The sequence below is a fragment of the Amblyomma mixtum genome, chromosome 3, assembly GCF_055824585.1.
Source record: "Amblyomma mixtum isolate Tamu chromosome 3, ASM5582458v1, whole genome shotgun sequence".
In the NCBI taxonomy this organism is placed as follows: domain Eukaryota; kingdom Metazoa; phylum Arthropoda; class Arachnida; order Ixodida; family Ixodidae; genus Amblyomma; species Amblyomma mixtum.
This window is the reverse complement of record NC_143014.1, coordinates 18,314,982-18,339,275: the sequence shown is the minus strand read 5'-3', so window position 1 is coordinate 18,339,275 and position 24,294 is coordinate 18,314,982. Positions and strand designations below refer to the sequence as shown.

At 48.9% G+C, this 24,294-nt stretch overlaps 1 protein-coding gene and 1 long non-coding RNA gene across 2 annotated transcripts in view; both read left to right on the top strand.

Moving 5' to 3' along the window:
* Positions 1-24,294, top strand: part of LOC149349366 (uncharacterized) — an 85,325-nt gene that overhangs the window by 42,043 nt on the left and 18,988 nt on the right. The window lies entirely within an intron of this gene.
* LOC149349367 (serine/arginine-rich splicing factor 12-like) lies at positions 5,482-18,422 on the top strand. Its single transcript, XM_089578283.1, has 6 exons — positions 5,482-5,638; positions 6,333-6,437; positions 9,010-9,113; positions 14,634-14,763; positions 15,486-15,563; positions 17,798-18,422. The coding sequence occupies exons 1-6, from the start codon at positions 5,571-5,573 to the stop codon at positions 17,931-17,933; spliced, it is 621 nt and encodes a 206-aa protein (XP_089434409.1). The 5' UTR covers positions 5,482-5,570; the 3' UTR covers positions 17,934-18,422.

Below are 24,294 nucleotides of genomic sequence, written 5' to 3'. Positions count from 1 at the left end.
CGTTTTGTTCTAGTAAACTGTAGAAGGCGTACCGCTCGCTTTTTCTGTAAATCACATGAATATTTATAGTTACATGTACGCAAAACGCAGGCACATTCCCACTTTTAGTTCAGCGTATGCTAGCAGAGACGCAAAAATAAACTCAGCCTATAGTGGCGCCATCTGGTCGTCAGGACGGGAACCATTGCTGTAAACAAACCGACTCTCCACTTAAGCCTAAGAGCGGCAGAATCGTCACTCTAATTATTAAAATAAAGCAAATTTATCTCTTATATGTTTTCTTACAGGCGAGATGAGACGAAGCGAAAGACAGGCGCCCCATTTTGGCCAGTGAACGCACTGAAAAAGGCAGCAACAACGAGAATTCAGTCCGAAGCGAGAGGTCCGGCTTCGACGGGCGCCGCCATGTTTGTCGCCGCGCGGCGGAAATCCAGATGGTTGCCAGATGAGACTACCATCTCATACAGATGTGTTCCCACATTAATAAATTCTATTTTAAAATGTTCTACCGCACTCCTTGGCACCACAGCTGGCTAAACGGTAATTTGAGTAAAGAGCTATCGGTTGCCGCAAAGAAAATATGGTCGATAAAATTCAGTAGACTGACCCTTGAAGCTCTAAAGGCGTATGCATCGCAACCGGCAAGCATAGCGCCTTGGTGTGGCGTCTTACAAACCTGCGCCCCCATAATTAATCGCAGTATCTCACGAGCAGGCTCGTGGGTCCCACGTTTCCCGCCGATTCTATCAACGCCTGTTACAAGCGCAGTACTGCACTGTTCTGAAGAGGTTGTTGCTAATTGTACAAACTTGACTGCGCTCGTTGGCGTCGGCCGCTCGTAGGAATAGCCTCTGAGATCATCGAGAGTCTCGGAGGCTTCGGTTAACAGGCGGTAGAAAAAGCAACGGCACTCTGCGAGTGTTTCGCACGTCCGGCTGATGTGCAAGGAGACGTGCCACTCGTGTAGTATTTGACGTCACGTCCTGCGCACCGGCACGGAGACAGTGCATGTCAGCCGAAGACACCATTAGCCTGCATCGATGTGCAAGGGCGTCCGCAGAATTTTTTGCAGGGGGGGGCTCCATTGGTTCTTGGCGCCGGAGGGGGGGGGGGGGGGGGGGGTTCGTAGCAAAAAGGTGCTATTTGCGGAGTAAATTCATTTATTTATATATAAATAAAAAAGAAGGGAAATACACACATGAAAGAAAAATTACAAACAGCAAATTAAAGCGTGGCTAGGAGAGATATATTGGAGTTTATCAACGAAGAAACAATTAAAATTACTAAAAAATGCAAAGATACTGTCACTTCGTGGAGAAGAGCGCTCAGTCTTGCTGCATACGGGTTCTCGACTCAGCCGGATTGGTGACCAGCACACAGCACAATATGTTCACAAACACGCAACTACAGTCCCTCGTCAGTCTTCCTTGAACAGCAAGTGTAGGCGGCTCGGATTTTTCTGGGCGAATTGCGTAATTACACGGGTGATAAATTCATTTCCGTGCTTCATTGCACGCTCTCGGTGCACACTCATCATACACATTGATTGGAAAAACGGTTGAACGCGTACGTTGAAAACAGAAGGTGACTATATATACAACGAAAACTTATTTACAAGATAAATGCACGCTCGCCGCTTCATACACCTCGGTCCATCTTGCTCGCGCATCCGCACAGTCGAGCAACCGCACACACACTGCTCGCCGCTCGTCGTTTTCTCGTCCGCTGTCGTGGTTGTTCTCATCTTCGTTGACAACCGGCCACTAAACACACCGAAGCACAAACACAGAGGCGCGCACACGTGCTAGGGAATATCCCGGAATGCGCACTTTGGGGGTGAAAGGAACGCCGCGCGACTTCCGAGGGGAAGGGACACTCGCCACTACGGTCGGAAAATTTGTTGTTGTGTTTTTATGGGGTTCAGAGCCCCAAAACGACTTAGGCTATGAGGGACGGAGTAGTACAGAGTTCCGGATAATGCCGACCACCTGGATCTCTTTACCATGCACTGACATCGCACAGTTCATAAGCGCTGTTGGGATTTGAGGCCCAGCCAGAGGTGACAGGCGAGCCAGGCAGGCGCCATCGGGCTTCGTTGACCAAAGGCGCTGGTTTTCGGAGAAGACGCAAGGAACGCTGGTGTGGGGGCGCCTCTGGAGACTGCGTCGCCGTGAACAAAAGCAGCTAATCCCCTTTGCCGAAGATTCTGAAAGCGGCGCTTCTACTCAACTGCGCTCTCCCGTGCATCGGAGGAGACACTGAGCGGCGGCGGCGCCAACACATCGCCCGCTTGCCCCTTGAGCAGCCCGACAAAGCGGGGGTGGACACGGCTGATTTGTCCCTCCCTCCTAAAGAATTCATCGGTGGCCGGCGTACTAACGTATCCTGATTATAGCGAGCGACGAAGGCGAAAACAACATGCCCTGTGCACTGTCTGCCTCCGTGTCGCTATCTCTCTAGAGATCAAAGAAACAGACACCCATCTCAAGACGGCTCGAAATACATGCTCGCCGGTGCCGCTGCATGTCTGCAACAGGTCGCCCTTTTGTAGAGCTAACGATGGCGTGGTTTGAAAACGGCGGGACGGCGCGCGCCCGGACGCGGCATTTCGCAGATGTGCCCCAAAGCGTGGAAGCGGGGCTGCTTTTACCATTTTGGCTGAGCGCACCACCGCCCCTGGCGTGCGGCCATCACTCACGGTTCGAGTGAGTGATTTTCCAGGGGGGTGCAGCCGCCCCCCCTTGCCCCCCCCTCCGGACGCCCATGTCGATGTGGACTTCGGCGAAGCAGTCTTCTTGGACGGCTTCGTGAAAATTGGAAAGCGTGGCGGCTGACCGGCAAGACGTCTAAGCATGGAGGAAAGAAGGAAAAGGGGTTTCCTTCCTCCATGCGTCTAAGTCATAGAGTTTCTTACTGTTACCTAGAGGGAAAGCTGGCGGCGCTGCACTTCAGCCACCATGGACGCCCAAAGCATCATGGGGCGGTGAGCTACTTGTTGCGGCACAGTCGTAGTTTTTCAGGAACACGGAGCGTCACTACTAAGACGTTTCATTCCGAAAACGCTGTTCGTGTGTGCGCAGACGACTTTCGCGCGAACGCAGTGGGCAAAACCCATAGTAGTGAAACCGCGACGACACACGACGCCAATAAAAGGTTTCACTTTTCCGAAATGCCATTAAAAAACCTCTTATAGTATTTAAGCAACAAAATCTTTTTTGAAAACATATTTACTTTTAAAAGTGCGCCTGTTAATTACGGAATAATAGTTTTTATAGTGTTCATTACTAGGCCAAGAGTCGTCTCTTATTTTGGGCAAACTTTGCACTTAAATGCTTTTCTGCTCGTTTGTTGCAATCATTAGACAAGATATTGAATGTTAGGGCGTTTGTAGTTATCAAACAGCTTTATTTTTCTATTATTTTTTGTCCAAAAGTTGCAGTTCCGCAACAAGTAGCTCACCGCCCCATGATGCTTTGAGCGCCCATGGGGGCTGAAGTGGTCTCGAGGGGTCGCCATGCAAACTCCCATAGACGGGCTGCCAGCTTTCCCTCTAGGTAATAGTAAGAAACTCTATGGTCTAAGTAGACGTCTACTCGGGAGTATTGGAACGCACACATTCATTCAGAACGACGGCTTGACATCGCTGCTATCCGGAGCCAATCTATCGATCTCTGTATAGTGGAGGCCAAGCAGGAAATGTTTTAAAAAGAGTACGAAAAATGGTGGTGCCAGTGGGTGTGAAGACGTTTTTCTTCAAGTTACACACTGGGACGTTGCCGTTTAAAACATGGATGGAGGAGAACGGATTGTTTCTACCATGGGGTGCTGACTGCTTGTTGTGTCACAAACCAGAGTCAATAGAACACGTCTTTATTGATTGCTGGGATGCGCTGCTCTTTTGGGACGTGCTCCAGCGTACAATAAAGAAAGATTTACCCTTGACGCCGTATGGGATACGATTCCTGGACGTTGAGGCGGATCTTTATAAATATGATGTAATTTTCCTGCTTGGCCTGCACAGTATTTGGCGAAGCAGGATGGCTGTACGACACTGTGATGAAGATGCGCGTTCTGTCCGCGATTACTTCAAAGAAAACATATTTAAGCTACGTGAAGTGTACAAGGAGCTATGTTTTGGAGACGAAGTTATCGTGTTGATGGGAGAGTTGTGTTCCCTGAAACAGTTTTGATTTTCTCACGCGAGTGAAACACATGTCCGCTCTTGATGTTTGAGAGTGCAGCGCAGAACATCTGTTTATGATCTGTTGTAATCTGTCAAAACAGGCAATAAAGACAAAAAAAAAAGCTGCTATGGCGTAGTGGATTAGAGGCACGCGTTGCGTATGGAAGGTCGGCCATTCGACTCCGCTCTCTGTACTGTAACTTTATTGTTTTCTTTTTATTTCATTTTTCAATTTTTTCCCCTTTTAGGTCGCAAATCGTGATGCTTAGTGGCATATAACGCCGTTTAAGATTTTCAAAACATTTTCTGCATACTTTTACACAGATTATTCACAGCGCTGGAATATCAGTTTTGAATTTAAACTAAATATTACATGGTTAGTAACAATAGGTTGGTATAGACTTTTAAGCATTATTTAGGGAATAATTATCCCTTTTAGGTAAGCCGTTGTGACAATCTTCAGTCACCGTGATCAATTCACCGTGGTTTCAAGCCTTGTGGCTGTACAGGCTGCAGTTGGCGAATACGCCACCGGGGTGCGCCCGAAACCAGCGCGGTTTCCTGCGCACCGCGGCGGTGGCGCCCTGGCCACCGTGGCCCTGGCTATGCCAAGGAGGCTATGCCAAGGAGGAAGCCGAGAGCGGCTTCATGTTTCTGTGCTGTTTGGTGAGGTGCGAAAGTTCGCTGATCAAAACAATCAACGCTTCTTAGCGTGTCGAAGCGCGGTTCCGGAGTGCCACCTTTTCGCGAGATTCATTTCAATGCATCGATCGCTCCGCGTAACGACACCAAGTTTGACGAACAAAATATCAAATGAGCGGTTATTTGCTGCATTTATAAGCAATCTTAGATGCGTGCGTAACCTCACGACGCCAGGCATGTAGACTTTAACACGCAAGGCCGAACACACCGTGCCGAAAGCCCGTCCACCGCCACCGAGAAACACTCGGGCCCCTAGCAACAACGACGCTAACGACGCCGTACGCTGTTGCTAGTGGCCCGAGTTTTCTTAGCAACAACGACAACGTTGCTAGTGGCCCGACTTTTTAAGCCTAAAGTTTGACGTCACTTCCGCCACATTTTAGTTTTCTTTCCTCCATGTGGAGGGGCCATAGAAGTGGTCACGAGGGGCCTCTATGCAAACTCCCATAGACGGCTTGCCAGCTTTCCCTCTAGGTAATAGGTAATAGTAAGAAACTCTATGTCGAGGGGGGCGCTACCGTGGTTCAGTGCATGGTTCAGTGGCGGTGCCTGACGGTCAATCGTTGTACTGGCAGCGACGGTGCTGCCCCGCTTCCTATTTTCCTTTTTTGTCTGCTGGGCAGAGGGCCATTGCTGCCATTTCTCATAATTTCGTGGCGTAGGGTGGTAGTGTTCGCTCTGCACAATGTCGTCGCGGTACTCGCGGCCTCCCAACTCGTCACTTTTTATAAGAAATGTGCCTGATGGCACTAGGTATGTATGCGATCTTATTATGCAGCGCAGTATGGTGTGTCCTTCAGCGCAGTATTTTAATATTTTGTCTTTGTATCGGTTAGGCTTGCGTCGTGACATGCTCCTTTGCTAACCTGGTTTTGCGTAGACTTGTAGAGTCTGCGTTGGGCTGTAGCTTTTGATGTTTGAGCTTTTTTGCGTGTGTTAGCGTAATTTAAGTGTTGCTATTTAGTATGGCTATCAGATTTTTTTTTAGATGAGCGGCTACGTCCCGGCCCTTATCACGTAGGCCTAGCGGTTGTACTTTTCCTTTGTTTGCACGCCACAAACGGTCATCCTAGGAAATGAGCTTTGCAGCCGTTTTTTCATTGTGCACCTAGTTCGCAGAGTGTGGTGACTGTACGGTTGACTATTTTATTGCCTGTGTTCAAATGTCTTAGCCATCAGTCTGTAAACGTGGTCTGTCTGTGAGCTTGTGCCACGTGTTTGATTATTCGTTACCAAGGGAGGATGTTATACATTCAATTAGGCATTGTTCTGTATAGGGCTGTGTTGTGTGAACGCTACATCCCAGAATGTTACGTTTGCGTGCCGTATTGCGTCGTGGTTGCAGTTGTAGGTGCATGGAGCTTCGGTTGCTCTAAAGTTCTCGTTTGTAGGGTGCTTGCTTTGGAAGGAATGAGTTTTACCCCCCTCGGTATTTTTTCTACTGTAGACCGGACGACCTGCGCAGTTTATTTGGTAAATATGGACCCTTAACCGATGTCTATATACCGGTGGACTACTACACTCGTAGGCCTCGGGGTTTTGCATACGTGCAATATCCTTTGTGGACTGAAACCCAGCAATATGCTTTTTTTGTGGGGCTGCCTTGGGCACAGTGTTCAGGCAGTGCGGTATAGCTGCTTTGCTCCTTCAACACGGGTGTTTCGAATGACTGCCGAGCTTGCGCTGCTGCACGAAGTTCAACGGCATTCCAGAGTTCGAAACGCGAAACCGACCAATAGCCGTCGCTGCGTACGAACAGCTAGTACTAGTTCGCGTGATCTATTTTACCGGTTGTACCCGTGCTTGTTCATGCAGTGCGACAATCTGTGGACAGCGCCGATGCGATCGCTCGCCTGAGAACACTTGACAGCCAGGTTGTTCACATCACGTAGGACCGGCGCTACTCGCTAATTGTCCCGGCTACCTCCGACGTGCCCAGTACTGTATTTTAAACTACTACATCCAGAAGTATGCCTTGGTGGGCAGGGATCCGGCTAGCGTAACTTAAAGATGGCCGCCAGTTTAGTACCAATGTTGCCAGACTGCGTGCGTCCGAAAGTGCGGACGAGTTTCACGACCACAGTGTTGCTCTCAGCGACCGCGCCGCGATCACCCCCCCCCCCCCCCCCCCCCCCCCACTTCCTCCTCATATACCGTGTTGGAGACTACGTAATGGGCGCGCTTGCTCTCTCCGTCCCCTTTGAGATATCGTGTTGTTCGCTACGTAATGGGTGCGCCCGACTCACGGCCGTGTCCGGCTGGCGTTGCATGATTCTAGAACGCTTTCGACCGCCTTGGGAGCTCAGAATTTCGGCTCAACTGCTCTGCCACGGCTGAAACACTGCCTATTCGCGGCCAGTACAGTCGGCATGCATACGTGTCCGGCTGGCGTTGCATAATTCTAGAACGCTTCCGACGCCTTGGGAGCTCAGAATTTCGGCTCAACTGCTCTGCCGCGACTGAAACACTGCCTATTCTGAGCTCCCAAGGCGGTCGGAAGCGTTCTAGAATTATGCAACGCCAGCCGGACACTTATGCATGCCGACTGTACTGGCCGCGAATAGGCAGTGTTTCAGTAGTGGCAGAGCAGCCCAATGCGGTCGAAAGCGTTCTAGAATTATGCAACGCCAGCCGGACATGGCCGTGAGTCGGGCGCGCCCATTACGTAGCGAACAACACGATATCTGAAAGGGAACGGAGCTTGTGGGTGTGCCCGTTATGTAGTCCGGAAGGTGGAGAGGAGGAAGTGTGTGTGGGGGGTGGGGGGGAGGGGGGTGGACGCGGTGCGTTCGCTGAGAGCAACACTGTGGTCGTCAAACTCGTCTGCACTTTCGGACGCAAGCAGTCTGGCGACATTGGTACTAAACTGGCGGCCATCTTTAAGTTACGCTAGTCGGATCCATGCCGGCCATGACCGTTTGCGTTAAATGAATCTGCCTAAATTGTTATCCACAGGCTAGCGACGGCGACGACTGCTGCTGGCCGTAAAGCACGGCTCGGCAGTCTGGGTCACATCTTATGCACGCCCTGCGATGTAAGCAATAGATTTCATGTCTGTTGTCCTTCTGCATTTGCCAAAACTTCGAAATTCGCTCTTCACCCCAACCACGTGCGGACTCGCTAGGCCTAGTCGTGGAAGCGAAGGGAGCCGTCGACGACGAACATTAATTTGGCTAGCGCTTATCACTGGTGTGTGTTCAAGTGTGCACATGTGAAATATAGCCATTAGTTGGGCTTATTTCCAATACGGATAACGTAGAAACGCGCATATATTCGCAGTCTCCTCATCAGTGTTTTCGCTCGGGCGCCGACCTCCCGAGGGCATGAAGGCTGACCGTCCGCCGATCGGATTCGTCGTTGTTGGCCTCAAATTGTTCTACTACAATCATATTGTAGTGAACTGTAATCACATGCTTCCGTCGACCGTGGTAGTGTCGTTGGACTAATGTGACCGTTGTTGTACGCTGAAGACGAGCCGAGGCTTTCGAATGCGTTTGAAAAGTGACGTGTAGCACTGCGGAGTCCGAATGCCATTCCAAGTTTCGAATGCCATTCGGCTCGGATGTCATTTGAACGTACCCGTGTAGCACAGGTATTAGTTGAGCTGCTGCATTGCACATGCCTTCACATTGTGGCCCCTGACCAAAGCTGAGCAGTGCTTGCATTGTTATTTGTGTTTTGTATATACATATATATATATTCATGTGTGTGATTGATGTTTTTTAATTGTTCTACCAGACGTTCAAGGTACCAAGTGTGCCAAGTAAAGTTAACTTGTAAAGATGCCCAAGATCATCTAGCACGTTGGAGAGAGGGCGGCGGCATACAAGCGCTTACAGAACAGCGGGCAAGAACAAGTTCTGCTTTAGGGCCGTGTGCATGAAATCTGGCGTGCAAGGGCAAGAGCCAAGCAAGGGTTTCGAGCATTTTCAAAGCGACAAGCGCCGAGAGGTGTAAAGCCACACAGACACGCGGGATCAGGTATAGTCGACAGTATCCTGGTGGTTCTGTTGCCTTTTCTCCCCATGCTTCTTGTCTTGACACCGTCCATCCGCACAGAGCTTCTTTCGGTGTAGTGCTCTCTTGCCAAAAATGGTGCTCGCTGGCTTCCTTAACTGAACCACGTTTGAAGATCTCAGAGACGCTGAAGATGCCATGTACTCACTGGACCGCACTCGGTTCTACGGTCGTGAGCTGGAGATCGAATTTGCCCAAGGGGACAGGAAAAGTAAGCTACAACTTTTTATCTTGTACTTGTTTGGCGGTGTGTATATTCTATAGCCGCAGGATGCGAGTTAGCCATGCTGCCGAACCACCGCCAGACCACCTCCAGCCTACCGCCGCCTCTGTTAGTTTGCATCGTGTTGGTTTTTGTCCATCCATAGCTTCGATACGGTTTTATGTGCCACTCTTGGCTGCTCCAACCGTAGTGACAGCTCTAGGCGAAAGAAGTAGCCAATTAACACAAACTTCTGCACTCATAAGATAATCGTAGGCATGCAAGTGCGAGCGCTCCAAGACTCAGTACGAATCAGCGTGGGCTGTGGCTTGCTCAAATTAAGCGCTGAGGAAATCCTTGTGTGCCTCCAGTTATTTGGATGCTCTCATTTCTTCCAACGTCACAAAGCTGGAAGAGTACACAATATCGCCGTGGGTCACTTCAGGGAACTCATGAACGCCCATCGTCGTGTGTACGGACCCATATCGTTGCAGATTTTCAGTCTGCGTAGCATACGCGTGCCGATCAAATTTTAGTAGCCTGCACTGAACGGCTCATTCCTTTGTGGCATCGCACCCTAAAGAATACCATCGCAGTAGTGGACGGGCGGACGGCCGAATGGTTCGGCAGCATGGCCGCAAGCGCTTGATGGGGGGGGGGGGGGGGGGGGGGAGTGACATCATGTGCAAGCTATGTATATAAAATTATCCTGTTTAGCTGCATTGTGGTTTGTGCTGCATTGGTGTGTGTTTGTACGAGTGATGCCGGTCAGGCAGTGGTGATGTCTGAGGCCTGTGTTCTGTGCGACATAGTGCACGTTAAAAGAACCCCAATTATTCCGGAGCCCTTCACTACGGCATCCCTTATAGCCTGAGTCACTTTACGATGTTAAACCAGCATGAACCATCAACCACACCTTGCGTCTGCATGGTGTGCCATATACACCGCAGCCTGTGAAGGTAGAACCCACAGATGTTGGCACACGCGTGACAGATGAATTGCCATCAGCAGTCCAATGCCTTGTATTTCAGCTGTTCGTGCCCTTGCTGTGTTCAATTGCTTATTGGTGGCTCTGAGCTATTCCAGTAAGCAAGGTTGTAGCTGTGCACTTGATTGTCTCATTCCCATGTCTGACCAGTGTGCTGTCTCGTGGCTGCCCAATTGCAAACAATGTGTCAAGTGGTGTGGCCTATATTCCGTTTCACAAGCTGTTTGCAGCACTGGAAGGCAGGGGCACCCTGAGCCAATCAGGATGGAGTGCACTATATAATTGTGTTCATAGGTGTCTGTAGCCCTCGTGGCTCATTTATGTCAACAGGGTGTACAAGTTTAAGCCTTTTTTTTTTTTCTGTAGCAGATGGTAGTTCGTGTATTGTTATTTTTGTTTTTGGACGGGTGAATCCTGTTCGAAGGGGACTGGCCCAACTTTTTTTAGTCATCACCATTTTGTATCAGAGCTGTTTTTGATGTTCCTGCCACTTGTATTTAAGCATTTACTTAGCCACTGCTCATGGAAGCTGGGTTGAATACAGGTCGTGGCAGCCGCTTATCAATGAAGGTGAAATGCAAAACAAGCCTGTGTGCTGTGCAATTTTTATCCGCACAAGCAGTTGATTCGGAGCCCTCCACCACGGCGTTTGCAATAGCTCATTTTAGACATTCTCATGTTCACATTGGCCGCCGCGGTGGCTCAGCGGTTATGGTGCTCGGCTGCTGACCCAAAAGACGCGGGTTCGATCCCGGCCGCCGCGGCTAGAATTTCTTTGGAGGAGAAATTCTAGAGGCCCGTGTACTGTGCGATGCCAGTGCACGTTAAAGAACCCCAGGTGGTCGAAATTTCCGGAGCCCTCCACTACGGCGTCTCTCATAGCCTTAGTCGCTTTGGGACGTTAAACCCCATAAACCAAACCAATCATGTTCACATTGTCAATGATTTGGTCCAGTTTACTCATCGCATCTTCCTGTTTGAGTGCATGCTCCACGTAGCTCTTCCACATGTCAGCAGTCACTTGCATGATGCCTTGCCCAGCCAGAGGCCTTGCCCAGAGGCCTGCATTTTGCAGCTTAAATGTCTCATTTGTGCTCACGAGGAAATCCTTGATGTCGCTTCAAACAAGATCGGCTGGTAATTGTAGGGTGGCAGGCGCACAAGGTGACCAGCAACAAGTCCACACAATATTGGTCCTTGCCCGTATTTATGCTGTCGAACGCTTCATGGGCTCCGCCCATATCATGTCTCTACTCCATGCTACACCTTTTCCAGACAGCCGGGCTTGTGTATACTCCGTTTCATACATAGCAAGCCTTAGCGATGGCATTTCACCTCTGAAATTGCGCACCCCCCCCCCCCCCCCCCCCCCCCCCTTCACTACATGCTCAGGTCAAAATCGTCCAGCTTGTTCGTCCACTTATGGCCTTTTCTGCTGGAACACTTCTTCCGTGACATTATGCCCAGCTTCTCAGTCTGCATTGTCCACTGGTAGAGCTTTCGCTTGTTCACTGGGTGAGTTTTGCAATCCTTTTGATGAGCGAGTTCAAACTTGACTGCTTCCATACTCGACGTGGAGCACTTCAGGAACGTTGTAATTAAAGCTGCTTCGCCAGCTTGGGGAGTCTGCAGACATTCGATGGACGGCACACAGGCAACACAAGACTTGGGTGGCCTCACTACAATCCTCCACAGAGCTGTCTGTGCAGGCTTTAATTCCTCTGCTGTTGACACGCACGCTGTACTTGAATGTCAGTCCAAACCATGTTTTTAATGTCTTCATGGTTCGAAAAATAGTTTTGAGTTTAAATTATGAGGGTCTATTTGCTGTACTTCTGCAGCCCTGATTGGATGAGAGCTCTACGATTGACAGTGCTGCAACCTCTTATGAAACGGAGTATAGTGGGCGTATTTATCCATTTGGACCTCAGTACCTCCACATTGTGTTAGTAATGTGTTACAGGGTCCATGCGGGTCCTTGAAAACCCTTGAATTCTGGTGTGGTGAGGGAGGGGCCATGGAAAAACGCTAGTATCCTTTTAAATTTTTTTCTTCACAATTTATCTTGTTGGATATAACTTGACCGGAACTCCTCTGCGGCTTTGATCGCTGTCCCTTCGGCAAGAGCTTTGCGTAAGCGCTGACGAAGCCCCACTGTCCGCCCGATGCCGCACATGGCTACCGTCACCCCATAGCCTGCCCCAAGAGCAAGGTTTGGGCGCGAAGCAAAGAGACACAGTGCAAACGCGTTTCTGGCACAGAACCTGATGCACCATAAGCGTAGGGAGCCTACACAGTTGTGACGCAAACGGTTCACCGGCAGTCGGCAAGCACGCGTGTGTCGCTCCGCTAACGCAACACAGGATTCACCTAAAGCCATTCTGTAAGATTTTCTGTCCACCATAAAGAAAGGAAATTTATAGGGGCTTCAGCATCGTCCACAGCTGTGCTGCCATGCTGGAAATTTTCCTTCCTGCGGGCAACAGTGATCGAGCGCCACTTGGCTCGCTATACATACATAAAGTTCGCACCAGAAAAGTCGAAACAGCTTTGTTATTAGAATGATTTCGAGTAAAGACTGAGCATGCTGGCTCAGGTGCCATTCATTTCGCAATGATGCCGTGTGCTGGCATGTCTGGCAACGGACTACGCTGCTGCTTGGCCGCTGTAGTCGTTGCTAGGCGTAGACTGTTTCGCACCGACACCACAGCTGACGGCGCGTCTAAAGCGGCCAGAGCTGAATGGAAGGTCTGCTTTTGTTGCGGCTAGATGTCAAATCCATCAGCTTGCTTATAATAAAATAAAGATGTGGTCAAGTTCCACAACGCTTCCAACAAAGCTTGCAGACGCAGGACAGATGTGAGGTGCAGCTGCGGGTAGAAACAGCAGAAATTTGTTATCGCAGTTACCGCTCTTACTAGCAACTCTTTATTGGTAAACGGCCCTCAAGATCGGTTCATCTCTTGTGCAATAAATGCTAGATACGCGAGATGTAAGAAATGTTTCTTTAATAAAATGCTGCGTTTCTAAAAATCCTTGAATTTCATGGCTGAAAACCAGCATGGACCCTGTGTTAGTAACCACAGAGGCACACTTGGTAGTACAGGGCTGATTCTCAAATCGTGGAGTTTGTCTTCTTGACTGAATTCAAGGTACCATGACCATTCTTGATCAGGTTATGCTTCCATATGCTGTAAATTATTTAGGTGTTTCAACAAAATTACGACCCGAAGCACTCTACTACGCTCGTGAAAAATTGGGTGGAGAGTGCACCTTATGGGGCGGCTATGTTGGCATACCGAGATTATTTCAGTTGAGTATATTTGGACAAGCTTTTTACTCGTCTTTAAGGAACAAGCCAGCAGTGCTGAGGAGAAAGTTGAGGAGCTGTTGCAGATGAGGAAAAGCATGGTTTACACGTCCATTGACAGCTTCCTGGACTCGGTGCTTCGGCGGAGTCATGCGATGATTGCCTGAAAAGTGTGTGCGTGAAGAACTGACGCATTAGGTTATTGTGAAAAGGCGTTCAGCAGCCGTGACACCTAAATCACTAGTCCCAAAATATTGGCTGTCATTCTTTGTGTCGCAGAAATGAACTCGTCTCCAGTGTAGCTGTGAAGGAGCACCAAATGTTTACTGGACCCTAAGCGCGACAGTAAAAACTGGTAAAGCATGGCCGCTGTGTGAAATAGAGCCGAGGGGAAACTTTTCCATCGGCTGCAGACAGTAGCCGGAAGTGATGGCAGGGCCTCCACGATTGGAGCAGCGGCCCTTTATCAACCATTCCCATGAGCACCAGGTGTGCAGGTAAAGATAAAAAAAATTATTCCGAACAAGATTGCAAAATAGCCCAATGCTATTAGGTAGAGCCGCAGTGCAAACATGAAATTGCAACCATGTGGTAGCATCCTTGATATGTCTTATCTTTGGGTGTCATGCTTTCTCTTCAATTGTAAGTTAAAATAGGTCAACTTACAGTGGTGTTTAGTATAGTTTTTTGGCACCCATGGAGCTTACCAGTTGCTACAAGATTCAGTGGAGAGCCCTGAACGTAATAGTGGCAGAGGCAGCCTGCCGCAGTGACCACTGAGCTGTCGACTTGTGGTTTCCGGCAATGTTTCTGGTCATTGCAATTAATCCAGTCAGATGCTCCACTTTTTCGCAGGAACTTTGAATCTGTAAGGGTTTCAGGACTTGATTTTGTAGTTTTCTCAGCAGTGTAGCCACCTTCCTGCATAGAAAAATATTGGTAGTGTTCTTGTGTAATAGTTTATTTCCCTTTAGTTTCCTTAAAACTGGATCAGTCGTAATGAGGCAAGAGTGCAGTAATGTGTTGCATGAGCATTGTAATTGTGCAAATGAACGTTCATAAAGCAGGTTTGAGTGTAGTTTGGTTGTCAGCTTTCTTCCTGGGATTTGGTGGAGTTTGTTTTTAATTTTGCAGTTTGTGACATTGCCGGTGGCTCATTTGAGGGAAACCCAGCCCTCTGTGCCAGGAAGGGGCTGAAGTGGCATTACCTTTTGCGTCTTTTGCCCTCCAGCCCCGTCGGAGATGAGAGGAAGGGAGCGGATGCGCAGAACCCGCTCTCCATACGGCCATGGGCGGCATGAGGATCGTGGCAGGCGGCGATCACGAAGTCGATCTCCATATGTCCGTGACCGAAGCCCCAGGTGAATACTTATTGTGCAGCTGACTTGTGACACCATTGACACCAAGCACCTGATGAAAGCCAACAGCGTCTGCAGGGCATGCAACACTGTGTCAGAGCCAGCAATGGTAGAACCCACTGACACAGGCATGTCTGCATGATGGACGTCTTGCTGCTAGGCTGTCTGATGCTTGTAGCACCTATTGATGTTCGGTGCCCTTGTAACTTCTACAAATAGATTGCTTTCCAAATACTGCGTCTGTGTGAACACCATTGGCTCTGTGGGTTTTGCTCAACAGGTGCGAACAGTTCTGGTAAAGCCAAGTCACTTGTTGTTTGTCCTCATCTTTTCTTGTCACTCCTGAAGGTTGTCTTCGCAGCAGCTTATGATGAGTGCTTGTGTTCGTGGCAAACATGTTATTGTAGACAGTGTCATGCTTGCTTTGGGGAGGGCGAGGGATGTGGCAGCTATGGCGTATTGCGTATCCATGGTGTGTTGCCCCTGGACGCGTCCTGGGGCAATACTCAGTGTTTGCGATAAAGAACACATTAAAGAGAAACTTGTCCATCCTTTTGAGCCACCTTAAACTATAACTTTTAGCTAAAGCGAATTTGCTTGCAGTATCCACAACATTGTGGTGTGAATGACCTTTTTGATGTCTAATGTTGTTGATAGTTTTGCTGCCTCACAGTAAGGGAAGTAGATTTTGTGACAACTGACAATTTGTAACGCATGTTTTCCAGGCGCAGCCGCAGGCACTCTTACAGTAGGTCTCGTTCACGGTCACGGGACAGGAGGAGGCAGAGCTACTCTCCTAGAAGGCAAGTAACAAACTTGTTTAGTATGAGTAAAATCTCATTTATTCAGCTTTCAAGACACCAGAAGAAAAATGTTTCAAATCATTGAATGCCCTTCAAAGAAAAACCAACTGCCGAATATTTTGGATCACAGTAATTTTGTTTGTGTGGATGACTGACAAATTTTCGAGATTTTGTCAAGTGCATTGCCACTTTTCGGAATGTTGGAGAATTGCTCCAGATATGTGAAGACCTCTGCGGCTGCATGCATGCATGCACGCACACCCAAAGTGGGGCGGCCACGTGCTCCCAGTTCCCCACTGTGCCCTGTACGTTCACCACATGCGTGCGTCTGGGTGCATGCTCAAAGCTGGAATCTGGCTGCTCTAATGAAAGGCTTCGAGCACAATATCGGCTGAGTGCACGAAATTAACCGCCGAAATATTTTGTGAATCATGCTATCGTAATATAAAGTGCGCATTTGTGCTTGCTAGGTGGTGATTGCACACATGCATGCAAAACAGAGAAGTACCGCAAGAAGAGTCATTACAGGCGACAGACTATGCACCATGGTCTGGTCAAAAAGAGGGGTTGCATTGCACTGGGTATCGAACAGACATGAAGAACCACTTGTGCTTCCGCTAACATACCACCTCTCCTTCATCTGCTAGCTGCCCAAGTGCTGCCATCACAATCTCGTGCTGGCAGCCACCAGAAGTGTGCGGAGCAGCAGCCACTGGCAGCCAGAGACGGATAATCGGAGAGGCCCACTGTTGCTTATAAAGCAAGACATTTTTAATAAGCATCCTCAGAGCTGTGCAGTCACCCACAACTGATGCACCCATACCTCTGCAAATGCTCACTCAGGCTCACTCACAACAGTTTGGTAGACCCACGGGCTCACTCAGAGGTCCAGGCTCACTCACTCACTCATTTAGGCTCACTCATTTCGACTAATGACTCACACAGGCTCAGCTTGACTTGGGGACTCCTGTAAGCTCACACATCTGACAGCTGAATCGTTTTTACGCCCAACGGCAAAAGTTACGCATCTAAAATTCGAAAAAAGGGTATTAAAGATATGGTATTGCGATGAGCTCTTAACTGCAGCTAGCTCCCAGGCTTGCCGCTCGCAGGACAGAGCGAAGACCGCTGCGCAAATTCTGCTATCAATGAAAACAACTGCAAAGGAATTAGAGCAACCGTTATACAGCAAGCCACAGCTAATATCTAACGAGACCAAGTGGGGCTTTTAGATTTTTCTCGCCTTTTAGTAATGTTCTAGAGTTCAGCAGCCACAAAAATTATACTACCACGAATCAGTGAACTTGCTTTACATCATTTTGATCAAAAGAGTATTCAGTATTTCGAGTGCACAGGAAACTCTCCTTTATGAACATTACAAACTCGTGCATCGTGGATTCAGTTGGGATCATGGGATTGTTCACCCTCGCATCAGGGACTTGTTTGATTTGATAGGCCCACACACTGCCGGTCTGAACAGGGCTCTGATCATGATCTGAAATGAGCTTGAGTGAGTTCGCCGACCTATGGATATACAGAGTGACTTTGCTGTTGAGGAGTTCTGCTCTACAGCAGTAGGGTGTAGTGCATCACGGCTTGAGATATGCCTACAGCAGGTAGTCTGCTCAGTGTTTTATAAGAGGGCAAGGGGGGAAATGGCATTTGGCGTGTTCCTTCTATGTGCCACTGGTGTGGCTGGTGCCATTTATGGAACCCTCATGTATCGGTCAACCTCGCCCTATTAGATTGTCCAGTAATGCCGACACTGGCTTTTTTTTTTGCATAAAATAACACCAGTGATATGCCAAGCAGCGTCCGAAATGGCACGACTGGCTAATGCACGTGCCCGATTTGCAGCTGCAGGATAAGAAAAGTGAATGGAAACTATGCAGCGGGGCTAAGTTTCAGCAGTTGGGAACTTCTCAGTGTAGTAGAGCCTCTGATAGTGCGCACTCCCGACGGCACTACTGTTTCATGCAGTTCAGATATGGGAAGGTTTATTTGGATAATTGCTGGCTGCACGGGTCGTACTGCCTGACGTCCCCATTCAAATTAACCGGTGTGAGCCTGCCCATGTCCAAATCGCGAATGGTTGTCAGCCGGGACCAGGCTCCTAGTTTGAATTGACAAGATTTCAGTGCATATCTATGCATTGTGTAGATTACTTTTTTGGTGTCTTATGGGTGAGCCTGTAGTGAATATATACCACTCTTGCCATTGCAATTTTCTTTCAGGTCAAGGTCCTACAGCAGGTCACGTTCTCGTTCTCAGTCTTCACACCTTGGCAGCAAAGGCAAAAGCCGGGACAGGTCGCCCTATGAGATCATCGATGAAAGTCGCGAGAAGTCTCGGAGCAAGTCGCCCGAGTGACCCAGTCTCTGTGGCTGCCTTATTACATTCTTCAGTGTACTAGATTTCATGCTTATGCCCTCTTCATGTTTCATTGGAAGGTCTTTCTCTCTGCTGGAAAGGACTGTACTTGTGCACACAACACAAATTTGAGTTCTTTCATCACTTGTTTTCCTAATTGTGTGAGAGGTGGTTTAGGTTTCAAACTGGCGTCCTCCATTAGATGTATGACTGCGGTATTTCCTCTGGCCCACCTGCAGGCAAGTGCTGTTCCAGGAGCACTTTGAAAATAGTTGTATTCTAATTGTGCCCTTAAAACGTGTTGCAGTTTTTGTTAGCAGGGAGTTTGAAGTTCTGTATCAGAACTTCCACTTTCTCTGGTTTCTAGTGTCACATGGTCAAGTTCAGTGTACAAAATTTCATTTGCCCTAGCTTTGCTTCGTTTTTGTGTCACAATTGTGTATGCACTCATTTGTAAATACTTTGACCCGATTAAAGTTCATAAAAGTGCGCTTTGCTGTGGCTAAGTTGAGCTGCTGCAATTGGAAGTAGCAGTGGCGGACCAGCTGCTCCATTTGTGCCATTTTGGTAATTTTAGTTTCCCTGCATCTATCTGCTCCAAGTATCAAGCTGGTAAAAACTGCCTGAGCTGGAGCTAAGGAAGCATATGCTCCTGTATAGAAAAATGCTACCAACTCTCACTTCGGCTTCACTTGGTGGTCTGCCAAAGGTTAAGGCTTCGCACATACCGTATCAACGCGTGGCGGGGGGGGGGGGGGGGGGGGGGCAATTTTCAGGGTGCGGCCCATACACGCGATGTACGAAATGCGATGGCAATCGTGCCCCTGCGGGAACGGTGGGTACGTGGTTGTTACGACGTCTAGTCGCAGCTTCCACAGGCGTTTGAGTTTGAATTCGGAAAACTGCGGCAGTTATTTTCAATGTTTTAAACACACTTTTTAATCTTTAGCATACTGATTGTGGTCATTTCTTTTAATATCGGACGATTGCGAACATGTTCACGAGTGAACTGAATAAACGCTCTCAGAGTTTCGGTTTTAAACTTCTGCTTTTGAACCTGATTTCAAGGCACTTTATTCAAGGAGCTGCATACGACAAGGAGTCACTCGAGCTTTCGTTCACCGCGATGCCGCCACCTTCGTGCGTTGATGCATGGCAAAAGCTCCAAAAGGATCGGGCACTTTGCATCATTTGTGAGTAAACGTGGGAAGAGATACATATGCACATTTCACGACAACTGTGTAATGTAAAGCGTGTGAATGAAAATCTCCCGCTCTTGGAACTCTCTTTAAAGGCGGATGACACCAAGCGAATGAACCTTGCAGCCGTTTACTTTTTCACGGCATTCGACTTTCTTAACGCCATTGCCTGAATCTGCTTGACAGAGAACACATTGGCGATACTTATATAGGATGCAGGTGTTCTTGCTTAAATGCGTTTTATTACGATTTTCATCACTAATGCATGCGGTAATCAAGGTAACACTTGAAATGAACGGCCGCGCAACGACAACGGCACAAGAAGGACATGCGCAGTCTAGCAACTGTTAATTTTACGGAAAAGAGGCACACTTATGATACTCAGCTCAAGCATCTGACAGCGCATTATTGCTCCGAACACAGCCAGTGGCAAGAAATCGGCATGTAAACAAGACAGCATACATGTAATCGCAGGACCCTTCTTATCCCGTGCGTATAAAGTACTTGCGGCACTAGCTTCTCATAAATGGGTTTTGAAACCAAACAGAGGAATAAAAAATATCTCGGCAAAAAAGCAGTGTCACACATATGAAGCAAAAGCAGTCATAAAGCTAATAAAACCAACACAAAAATAACAAAAGCCCACCACCACAACCAACCAAGCACCCACAATTTAATGCGCACAATGCTGGACATGACACGAAGGTTTCTCGAGCGGTACATGGCGTTTCATGCATTTCTGCCTCCACCTTGTTTCACTCGTTCGTGATCAAGCTCTGAGCGTTGCTGCGTACGAAAAATCCCATTATGATCTCGTCTTGCGCCAGAAAAGACCATAGTATGGAGGAGTTCTGGAGTTCTTTCCATGGAGTTCTTTCCTTCCTCCATGGACTATAGAGTTTCTTACTATTACCTAGAGGGAAAGCTGGCGGCGCTGCACTTCAGCCACCATGGAGTGGCACTACTAACACGTTCCATTCCGAAAACTCTGTTCGTGTGTGCGCAGACGACTTTCGCGCGAACGCAGTGTGCAAAACCCATAGTAGTGAAAACGCGACAACACACTACGCCAACCCCAGGTGGTCGAAATTTCCGGAGCCCTTCACTACGGCGTCTCTCATAGCTTTAGTCGCTTTGGGACGTTAAACCCCCCAAAACCAAAACCAAACCGAAATGCCATTAAAAAACCTCTTATAGTATTTAAGCAACATCTTTTTTGAAAACATATTTACTTTTAAAAGTGCGCCTGTTAATTACGAAATATTAGTTTTTCTTTGCACTTAAATGCTTTTCTGCTCGTTTGTTGCAATCATTAGACAAGATATTGAATATTAGGACGTTTGTAGTTATCAAACAGCTTAATTTTCTATTATTTTTGGCCAAAAGTTGCAGTTCCGCAACAAGTAGCTCACCGCCCCATGATGCTTTGAGCGCCCATGGTGGCTGAAGTGGTCTCGAGGGGTCGCCATGCAAACTCCCATAGACGGGCTGCCAGCTTTCCCTAACTCTATGGAAAAGACACGGCACCGTCTTCCTCGGCGAAGGAGAAAGGTAAAAAAAAAAAAGAAAACGCGAGAGGCCCGCGGTACTCTAACAAACCTTTGATATTTAATATAACAAAGCGCTGAACATTCAAAACAAACCAGGCAGAGCAGTTGCTCCATTTACCTTGGGCATTCGTTTCCTTTGCGAATTGTGTTCGCCCCTTTTGGGGCCAAAGCAAATTTCCGACGTGTATTTGCACTCGACAACAGAGGACATGCAAAATCCCGTGCGCTCGACAGACGAAATACACTCCAGCGCGTCACAATTCAGAAGTCACAAGCCACCTATATGAAATTACAGTCGGTATGCGACACTGCATACCATTGAAAACGATCCAAACGCGACGATTTTGCCGTTGTTTACAGGCGTAAGGCTAAATGGAGGACTCCATGATGGAGGAAGACGATCATGGAGGAAGGAAAAAGAGAGGAGAGGCCCTTTCCACACAACACCATGGGAGAAAAATGTGGAGGAAATCACGTGGTTTTTTTCGCGATCGGGATGCCACCTAGTCCGGGCAGCTTAGCAAAGGCGTCGTAGTTGCTGCTTGCAAGCCGGGTGGTAGCAGACGACCGCGGCGTAGCAGTTGCGGTGCGGCGTACTTTTCTCAACTGCTCGAGTTTGTTTTTGATCGTGCTCACAAGCTTACGTTGGCGCCGTTCACTCATATCTCAGGCGGAATTCGCTGCAAAACTCTCGTTGTTGCGTGCATTGATTTCAACGTGCTCGACCACGATCGCACGGGCATTTCGTCAACTGCGTCACTGCTCGGAGCCGTCGGGAGACCGCCGCTGCTTACTGAGGAGCACTCGCGCTGTTCGTTTACCAGTGATTCAATACGCCGTGCGCTAGAGAGGTCGTCGGCGTATTGCGCGGACGTTTCGCGTCCTGTGCGTGCAGTGTGCGTGTGCCATTCGCGCTCCCGTTTCCATCGGCAGTGAAACCTCGTTGCTATGGGCCTTTTCCAGTGGGGTGTCCCTCTAGCGGCCGCCACTTGCAAACCGAGTTGGGGGGCAAGCCTAGAAACGCCTTTCCCTTCTGTGTGTTGAGCGTGTGGAGCAAGCGTGTGTGGTCTCAGCTAGCGAAATAGTTTTTGAGTTCGCGCCGCGTTCCGCATATTTTTTTTTTTCGTCATAGACGAAGCCGCACTGCAAATGCGCGATACTCTTTGCACACTTTTAAAGGAAGCCGCTGCGCTCGCTTTGCATGCTTGCACGCCCCTGTTATACGCCGCCGGTAAAAATGAAAAGAAAGAGACCCTGCGCTTAAACAATACCTGAGAGATTTTTTTTCTTTAATAAAGGCGAAGGGTTAGTTTTGTTCACTGCAATATCTACATAAAGATACGAATGCACGCAGGATGCCGAGAACTTCATTTGTAAAAAAAACATTTATTTTCTCACAAAAAACAACTCGCACGAAAAAACGTGGCTATTTACAATATCTTCACATCATATACAACAACACAAAAGCTTCTGCTCTATAACAAAGTCATCAACTGCAAACAAATGACATTTGTCAAAACTTCAACCCCATATGCAAACCTGCGCTCGGCTGCAGGTCCTTTAAAAAAAAAGCACTTTTTATTTTCGCGATACCTTCATTTGAGGAGAATGCAAAGGATTAAAAAGTAAACTGACGTAAAAAGGTCTGTTAATAATGGGGTGAACTGTGCCTAGAATTAAAAGGAGTGCCATACGCCGTGCGACGGTGAAGAATAAATGGGCACTCTTATTTTCGTTTCCACATTTCGTTTCCACATTTATTTTCGTTTCCATTATTTTCCTTTCCAATAAATAAATAAAACATGTGCCCCCCTCGAACAAAATTTCTGGCTACACCACTGCTCGTGTGGAATTCGCGCGGCTAGGGGCCCGCGTTTCTCGCGTGTGCTTAGTTGTCCTTCGCCCACCGCAGTAATTGAAAGCGACGGTCACGTCCCGTGCTTACAAGAGTTGAGGAACAGGGAGGAGATTTTCGATACCGGACGAATGCCCTTCCCGGGCATCGGTGGCCGTCGTGTGGTTTCGCGCGACGAGGGGCCCACGTTTCTCGCGTGTCCTTCACCTCACCCGGTGAAGGCTAATTTCGAGCGCTGAGCTAAACAAGCAAATATACTAGTTTCATCGAATGCAGCCTTCAACTTCAGAGACCCAGGGACGGACGTTGCCAAAGGGGGGCCACCGCAGATAACCACCGCAAGATGGGCCACCGCAGTAATTGAAAGCGAAGGTCACTTCCCGCGCCTGCAAGAGCTGAGATAAGTATTTTTCTCGGCTGCTACTAATTGTGACCAGGGCCGAGCAGTTGGAGACGGCACGAAGACGACGCAGTACGAAGCAGTAACTGAAAGTAGCCGCCTGTCTCACACGGGTATTTCCGCTTTATTAACTTTTCCGCTGACGAACACCGGCATAGGGCGCCCTAAACCGGCCGGTAAGCAGCCAAGCGCCACCAGCGCGGGGATCTGTGCCCCTGCGGTAGCACGCTCCTTCGTCGGCTTTGAAACGCGCGCGCAGTAGTCGAGGGCGGGACTTATGCGATGACGTCAGCCCGGACAAGATGGCGCCGAGCTGGTTTCCGGCTTCACAAAATGTCACGTGACGGCCTCTCCTCTCTTTTTCCTTCCTCCATGAAGACGATCCTCATGTCACGTGACTTTTAATGACGTCATTCCAAAATGGCGTTTGTTTAGGTACCACATGGAGGAAGGAAAGAACTAAGGAGAGGCCCTGACGTCACATTTTGTGAAGCCGCCCTGCAACCGGAAGTTGGCTCGGCTTTCCTCACTATCTTCCTTCTCCACCGAGCTACGGGGTGGGTTTCGCGCGCGGCTCGCAAGCACTTCGAAAGGTATCAAAAAAACCGCGCCGCTCGCCGCTACACTCCTACACCTCCCTCCCCGCAAACACACACCTAGACACAGACCGGCGCACAGGTGCGGTGAACCTTTTCCGACGCCAGGCGAAGAAAGACGACATTGCGCGCCGCTGGCTCAGCTCACCATCCTCCTCGGGCTACCGTACACCCGCCGTGTGGCCTTCGAAACGCAGCTCAGCATCGCCGAGAGCGGCTTCGTGTTTCTGTGCTGTTTGGTGAGGTGCGAAAGTTCGCTGATCAAAACAATCAACGCTTCTTCGCGTGTCGAAGCGCGGTTCCGGAGTGCCACCTTTTCGCGAGATTCATTTCAATGCATCGATCGCTCCGCGTAACGACACCAAGTTTGACGAACAAGATATCAAATGAGCGGTTATTTGCCGCATTTAAAAGCAATCCTAGATGCGTGCGTAACGTTACGACGCCAGGCATGTAGACTTTAACACGCAAGGCCGAACGCACCGTGCCGAAAGCCCGTCCACCGCCACCGAGAAACACTCGAGCCCCTAGCAACAACGACGCTAACGACGCCGTACGCCGTTGCTAGACCTGAACATCGAGCGAACAAACTCCGCAGAACTGCGCATGCGCGCCCAGAGAGTAGGTGGAAAGGAGGACGGTTAGCGGATGTGACGCCGGAGGGCTTATCGGTTTTCTTTTTTGCGGCATGTAACTCTCAAACCCAGACGCCTAAAATTATGCCGAGGCCGAGGATGGCGCGCGTTTCAGACATGGTTTCA

Coding starts and splice junctions, on each gene's coding strand:
- LOC149349367 (XM_089578283.1), top strand. CDS start 5,571: ATGTCGTCGCGGTACTCGCGGCCTCCCAACTCGTCACTTTTTATAAGA. Junction 6,438..9,009: donor CGGGGTTTTGCATACGTGCA/ATATCCTTTGTG, acceptor TAACTGAACCAC/GTTTGAAGATCTCAGAGACG. Junction 9,114..14,633: donor TGCCCAAGGGGACAGGAAAA/GTAAGCTACAAC, acceptor TTTGCCCTCCAG/CCCCGTCGGAGATGAGAGGA.